The sequence below is a fragment of the Halictus rubicundus genome, chromosome 2 (genome assembly GCF_050948215.1).
Source record: "Halictus rubicundus isolate RS-2024b chromosome 2, iyHalRubi1_principal, whole genome shotgun sequence".
NCBI classification, from domain to species: Eukaryota; Metazoa; Arthropoda; class Insecta; order Hymenoptera; family Halictidae; genus Halictus; species Halictus rubicundus.
Genome location: NC_135150.1, coordinates 25,038,284 through 25,045,942, shown reverse-complemented (window position 1 = coordinate 25,045,942; position 7,659 = coordinate 25,038,284). Strand labels below are relative to the sequence as shown.

At 39.7% G+C, this 7,659-nt stretch overlaps 1 protein-coding gene across 1 annotated transcript in view; it reads left to right on the top strand.

The window, feature by feature from the left end:
- The window catches only part of Zasp66 (PDZ_signaling and DUF4749 domain-containing protein Zasp66), a 24,493-nt gene extending 16,847 nt beyond the window's left edge, over positions 1-7,646 (top strand). Inside the window, exons 4-8 of the mRNA XM_076806162.1 lie at positions 3,332-3,487; positions 4,531-4,619; positions 6,885-7,026; positions 7,135-7,170; positions 7,414-7,646. Coding sequence (XP_076662277.1) covers positions 3,332-3,487; positions 4,531-4,619; positions 6,885-7,026; positions 7,135-7,170; positions 7,414-7,506 — 516 coding nt within the window. The 3' untranslated portion in view covers positions 7,507-7,646. The remainder of the gene's footprint in view (positions 1-3,331; positions 3,488-4,530; positions 4,620-6,884; positions 7,027-7,134; positions 7,171-7,413) is intronic.
- Positions 7,647-7,659: the final 13 nt, after the last annotated feature.

Below are 7,659 nucleotides of genomic sequence, written 5' to 3'. Positions count from 1 at the left end.
CATTATAATCAGTAAATATGTGTATGTTATATATCTCGTTTTTAAATATTCACTATGCTTTAAAAGTAAGCATAATTAATGTATGTATAATTGGTACCCCCACAGTAATTAGGTCCCTTACCCTAGGTATCCTGCCTTTTAAAAGCAAAGGATTTTATTATCGCTTCCATAATTTTATCCTATTCACTTCTAGTGAATTTCCCAATTTTATTAATTGAAGAGGCCCTAGGTATTCTGACTCTTAGAAACAGAGGATTTTATTATGGCTATCATAAATTTGTTTAGGACTCCAAGATGACAGCATGTTGACTTCTTCGACAAGATCATCGACTACCTTCTTCTATTCACTTAGGTTCTTGATTTTAATTTGTACAGTACAATGTAGAACGGTCGACGGAGATTAGAAGAGACTGACGTACGCTGGTTCAGTTTTTCTTGAATGACGCCATACCTTGGTCCTTTTGTACACGCAGATACCTTGGCGAAAAGTTCTAGAAAATCTAGAGTTCAAGTTTCGTTAAGCCTCGTCTCGAGCCAAGCCGTAAACACTCGACGAAACAGCTGTTTCCTCGCGACTCGATTTAGTTCGGGGACATATCTGTAACAGCATGACGCGATTAGCTTCCTCCTTTAAATTATTCCATTTTTCATAGGGCGCGTATGGCGATTCTGGTCGGTACCAATCGACTAACAATCTGGCTGAATAATAGACATTTGTCTCACGTGTTCTGCTAGAAAATCATTTCAAAGTGAGACAATTGTTTCAGCACCAGAAATACAAAGTAGATTGATGGAACAGTATACATTCATTTTTATATATTTCATGAATATTCTATATATTATTTATAAACCTACCAAGCTTTAAAAATATCTGGCAAATGTTGCCTTATAAACATGCCAACGCTAAATTTTATATCTCACAATTGTCAGATATAGAACTTGACCGTGTTAGGTTTAACGTTAAAAATAAATGTTTTCTGTTTTTGTCAGCCAGTGTCATTAATCCACTAACTACGAGACTATAAAGACACAATTACGGAAAATTGCATAAATGTATTTCTTTGAACAAGCGTTATAGCAAAAATTGCTAGAAAACTATTTTCATAATGTATTACAAAATGGCCACTTTCGGTGCTCCGTGCGTCTAGTATAAAATGAACTATGGACCCTATTAAAATGAACTAATTATAAGGAACGTTTGAGAGCTGCGAGGCAGTGAAACTTAGCAGCCGATTGACGAAATATTGACAAGCATTTACCGCGACAGAACAGGTTTCATGGCGGACGGGGTGCACGTTATTTTTGCCGGGTTGGGGCCTTCGTCTATTTCGAGAGAGAGTCACTGTTGCTCACCCTGTGAAAATAATGTTCCTGACCCATTTATAATGGAATCCTCGCGCGATCTCGCGATCGTTTCTCCGTGAAAAATCGGCCGGTTGCATAGCGGATCGAATCCTCACGGATCGAGATCTAGAGACCGCTCCAAATAAAATCAATGGCCCCCGGGACGAAACTTCGATCTTCTATTCTCGCGTGTCTTATAAATACGCGGGTAACTTTATCCTGGCGTGTTCGCGTTCTTTTCACGGCGGGGTCCCAGTTTGACATTCTCGTTCTTTTTGTCGTGTTTCCTGCAAAACGACCGCGAGAAACGCCGCGGTGCACGTGTCTCTCTCTCTCTCTCTCTCGGGTCTCTCGATCGAATTTAACAGGTACTTGCACACGATGGCCACCCCGGCTCCAATAATTTCGTAATGCCGCCGCAGCTGACATAACGGGCCGAACTCGAACGCTTGGCAAACGTTTTGCCGGTAACCGCCCGTGTTTCACGGTGATTTTCTTCATTGTGCTCCGCGCGGAAACTCGCGAGCCAAACCGATGAAATTTTAGACGCTTTTTGCGCCGGCCATCCAGCGATATACGCGAGCGAGACGCGGCCGCTTCCGGTTGTTACGTTCTCGCCAAAATTATCGTCAGCTTCTGCCATTTCGCCACAACGGTTATTTACGCGAAATGCTACGACGCTCGAATACAGGCTGGACCTCCTAACGCGCGCTTCTGCGACCTCTGATTTCACATAAATTAATAATTGTCGAAATTTCTCCTCCAAAAATTAGACACCTTCTTTGCGAATAAAAATTTTCCAGTTGTATTGTTTCCAACTCTGAAATAAAAAATACCTCTTAGTTAAGACTCCTACTTGTTACATCAGTGGAACATTTTTACGTTGCATGAAATTTCGCAGTCTAAAATAAAAGTGTCCTGACAGTGGATTCCCATTTGATTATTGTCTGTCCTTCAGAATACGTCATGCTTCATGTCTGATGAAGAGTGGGCAGCTGTTGCTTCATCTATCTTCCTCCGAAAAAGCTAGAGTAATTTTTTTCTATTTCTTTCGCAAACTCGTCTGGCACGTGGCTTTCGAAGGCGTTTGCTTTGATCGCTATCGATCGCGCGTGAAAAGTCCCAGCCCCGATATTATATCGTCCGACTTATCACCGGCTTATTTTCGGTCGGATTCATAAATGCAGGCCGGCCTCCATTATCGCAACGTTGTCGAGAATTAATGAGGCATCATCGATCACTATGGCCTCTATTAAAGTTTATTTTAGATTCCGTTAGCCGGTAATTGACACCATTCTGGCAGAGCATTCCGCACGCCTACCTATCCGATCGAGAACGTTCGGTACAATTTCGGCGTACGCGGTTCGTTAATTATTCTAATCTAGCTGGCGACGGCTTAATTAAGCCGTGGGACAATCGCGGACGATGTTCACGCCCTTTCATTGTTTTACATGCGCTCTTTGTATACACTAGTTTCTCATTCAGGATTAATTATCCATTCGACTGACGCACTTGCTAACAATTAATTGAAGAGAAAGAAAAATACAGTAGATAGGATAAGTATCTAGTACAGAAAACTGGAAACCTAAAAATATTCATACATTTTCTACCAACAAATATTTAACACTATTTAAGTATAGCTGTCGTCAACAAGTATTGACATAGTAGACAGTAACATATTGATAATTGTTTTGTAAATTAAATATTTTCTTGTATCAAGATGCTTGTATAAATCGCTCTTGTCTTTTCAAATTGCAAATGTTGTTGCTTTTTGCTTCTGGAGCATCATGAATGGAGTACTATGGAATACTATGAAATAGTATAGATCACTATGGAGTATTATGAAGTGGTATAGAGCACTGTAGAGTACTATGGAGTACTATGAAGACATAGTTAAACTGTTAATGATTTCTACTACTACGATTATTGCAGGTTTACCGCGATCCAACAGCCAATTAGTGAATTAACCATAATCGTTTTTTTTCAGCCGTATCGCACGACTCCTCTGGTCTTGCCAGGTGCAAAGGTCAAGAAGGATGCTCCTCTGGGAGAATGTTACCTGCGTCACCATCCAAACCCCATGATTAGGGCGGCACCACACCATTACGAACCGGCTCATCCCGAGATTGCTATGAAGCAAAAGGTAAGCGCGGCTTCCGGTTCTAATGAAATTATACAAAATAGAATAAGTCAGATAAAGAATCAAAAAAATATGAGAAATGAGCTTGACGGTGAAACAAAGTTAAAGTTACCTGTAAATACCACTATTTTTCCATGAAACGTCCAACTAGGTGGCAGAATCGGTACTTCAGCGTGTCTTGGGACCGAACGAAGTTCCAAAGGTTTGGACCAATTTATTCTAGAGCAGCTTTCGCTTCTGCTTCCGATGACAAACTCTCGTCACTAAGCTCTAACAATAAAACATCATTGAAATTTATTTTGCAGATCGATAACGCTTCTCTCGACGATTAACCTTTTGTAAAAGAGTTCCTGAACGGGAACTGAACGTTAACTATATTTACACCCTTGTATCATTTTTGTTTGCAATTTTTCCTTCAATTTCCGGTAACATTTTTGCATTAATCACGATTTTAAAGATCGTCTAATTTGAAGATTTCCTTGAGCTGACTTTTGATTACATCAACAGTGGTTTTTGCTCATTACATGCTATTTTAACTTATTGGTTATTATTCTTAGGATTTATATTAATGATTGTGGTAAATGATATCATTCAGAGATAAGTGTTTATCTCAACTTTTTCTTGGGATCCCTTAGTAAATCACCTCAAAGTATACGATTAAATAAATTCTTTGAAGCCACTTTCTTATTTCAATAAACAATGATGGTCAAATTTAGACACCTTGTTGCCAACCGAAAGCATTTAAAAAACCTTAAGGAATCTTTAGAAAAATAAATAAAAGAAAAGAGACGATAAAAATCGAACAGGATTTGTAAAGGATTAACCAACCGAAAATAATCGTGCAAAATTCTAAAATGAACAAAACAGTTTGCCTCGTTCATTTGGAACATTGTCGACTACATTACACGTTTCTAATGGTAAACGTGCGGCTTACTGAATCAAGTACGACAACGCAACCGTCGCATTCACTTCCGGCGTTGTAATGAATTTATGCGAAAAACAAATTCGCCGTCTGGATCATTGAATCGCTCGATCTGTTCTCGCAGGTAGTCCACAAGCAGTTCAACTCACCGATCGGCCTCTACTCCGAACAGAATATCGCCGACACCATTAAATGCCAAGCGTCCGCCATACCGTAAGTACAGAACGATCTCATCTCGGTCTCCAACGGAGAGAGCGCATCATTCGTGGAGCGTGCATTAGAATAATCAAGTTAATTTAGTCATTAATACGAACTGGAGTTTCCTTTTGCTGAATGCTGCGACTCATCAGACAATTAACTCTAAAATGCGGTATAGTAATCTCTGACAATTCATCTCACTAACGAGTTGCACGATACGAATCACAATCACAGTGTGGCACAAGCCTCGATATAACGATTAATTAGTTCATAATTAAATTTTCGAGGCGTGTTATGCCCCGCTTATTGTTCAGGTTCCTTTGCAAAAATTATTCCAGTGTTTGCTTAGGGTTGTGGTTGAATTCGCCAGGCTGACCAGTAATGGACAATACTACTAGCTGGCAATGTCACTGGCAAAAAGTATCTCAGCGACTGAAATTAAGCATTAACTATAGTAACATTGTTGGAAAGACTTTAACTTATATGCTCGAATATTATATAGCAGTTTTGACATTGATCATTTTCTGTGGTTGATGTTGCAGGGATTTTGAGTAAAATAAACAATGATGCGGCGCACGCAAAATTAGACTGAGTTTAAGTCATCGTTTCCCTGGTTTCGCAATTGTTTATGAAATACGGACCTCTATTATATATAGAGCTTTTGTCTACTTCCATACAAAACGTACTATGTTCATAAATTTTGATTTGGGTAACCGTTTGATGAATTCAAGTAAATCTTTCTTCGCCTTAATCTAGGAGACGTACACTTACTTCTCTAATAACAAGCGGTAATATTTTTCATTAAACATTGACAATATCTTGATAATTCTCTAGTGAGGATAGTTCTGTAACGTTCACGGTTCAAATGAAATGCTTTCTAACAATTATCGGTATCCGTGGAACTTATAGGACCTAGTTGAACACTGGAATAATTTGTTTAAAGATTTACTGAACAATAAGGGCACTGAATCAAAATTCTCGAACGCGTGCTGCGAACTGTGCGACGCATGGCTCGATCACTAATATTACTGACGATTGGCAACCGGACGGAACGGTGGGGATCGGGACCGATACTTTTCTCGGCCGTGGATCGTTGATCAGTTATCTGGATCGCTGGGCTGCCGGGATCAACGGGATTCGGTTTTTAAAATGATCGCGTCCACAGCGAATGGATCACACTGACGTGCGATTTGTTTGTTTTGCAGCATTTTCATAGACTTTTCGTTCGTGAAACAGAGACAAGAAATACAGGAGCAGGCGAGAATCTTGAAGGAGCAGGCCAAGGCCGCCTCTTCGAAGAACGTGTGGCCGCAATTCAATAAGCCGAATAATTAATCTTTCTCGAACGGGTTCGGGACTGTTTCAAATGTTTCTCGCGTTAATAATCGTTTGATCGTACCGCTGATAGTGGCGATTCTTCGTTCAACTTCGATCGTTTTATTCTTCGTCGTTTGCATAGATTGTATCTAGGATCTTGGAGTGTGTTCCGGTTTTGCGTGGCGGTCCTCGACGTAAACGCTCATCAAGGATAGTTAGAGACGAACCCCGCCGAAAGTTTGTAAAATAACAGTCTGGTATCTCTTGCATGCTGTAGAATAGAGAGTAATCAATAATTCATTAATATCGTAGTAAACATTTACGTGGAGATCAGAGGTCTTACTAATTTCGATACGATCGCGCAGCGACGCCCCGAGAATTACGGACCGTACCCTAAACATGGACACTTCGATGAAATGATTTTGAAAGAAAATCATTTAAATAATTTAGACAAAGTCTTTAGAAGTTGTTTTCACCCCTTCGTTATGAACAATCAAAGAACATCTAGTAAACTCGGTTTCTTATTCCAATAAATTCTTAACGGAAAACAACGTGCTTTATAAAAATTCATTAAGGATTGTTTTCACTCCTCTATAATGTACAATTGAAACAAAAAGAACATGAGTGCAGTACTTGTCTCTGTCTTTCACATTTCATCGAAGTCAGTTCATGTACCCTTACAATGATGAAAGAACATCAATGGTGAAAATGAGAAAGAAAAACCAATTAGCGACTTAAGGGACGTAATGCTCGGAACCAGATTAACAGGCAAGGGCTCTCTCTCTCTCTCTCTCTCTCTCTTTCATTCTTTCTCTCGAAAATTCGCTCTCGAACCAACGATCTTGGCGACATAACACCCTGTGGCTGCTGCTAACCGATTTCACAGAATCATCACACAAAAGTAACACAAACGAGTAAATCGATTAAAAATGGCATGTGTGCACATGCGATACGACGATACAGACAGAAGAAACCGATGAAGTACGATCCGAGCAAGAGCGAGGCCTACAAGGCACTGCAAGAGGAAGGCGAGGACCCAGTGCAGGAAGTCAAACCACCGGCACGCACCGGTGTTTTCTCTCCACAAAAGGTTTATCAAAATAGGGTACGCTTTTTTTTTTGCTCCTCATACTCCAATTGTGTCCCTCTCCGTCGAACAGTATGGACAATGTTATTGCTAAGGGTCTTCTGATACGAGGAATAATGATTTCAGGTACAGTATGCCCGGCCGAAGAGTCCCGCACCCTATGTGAGTACAAAATATGATTTTACAATTTTTACAAATTTTACGAATAAAAGTATAAAATAGTATCAAGTGAAAATTAATGAAAGAAGAAATGAATTTTTGTAGAGATCCTGTCCCTTGCAATTGAAAGCTCTGATCTTGCATAAAGAATCCACAGACTAGTTTCAATGATGGATGCTTGATTTGCATGATCGCGTACTCTCTGCCAAAGGTATACTTCGTCTAACACTTGCACTCCCGTTCCAGGTGACTGTCCTCGAAGACGACGGCGAGAGGATCCACCAGAGCAACAGCTTCAAAAGGATTATGTACAGTGTCCTGGGACAAACTGATTACTAATTATCGCCCTCGAACTGATCCTATAAATATATCTAATTTATAATATACAAATATATATATATATATATCTGTACGTATATATATTTTATTTATTGTATGGTGGAATAAAACGGTAATAAAAATTGTCGACTACCAAAGCAGCAATCAGATATA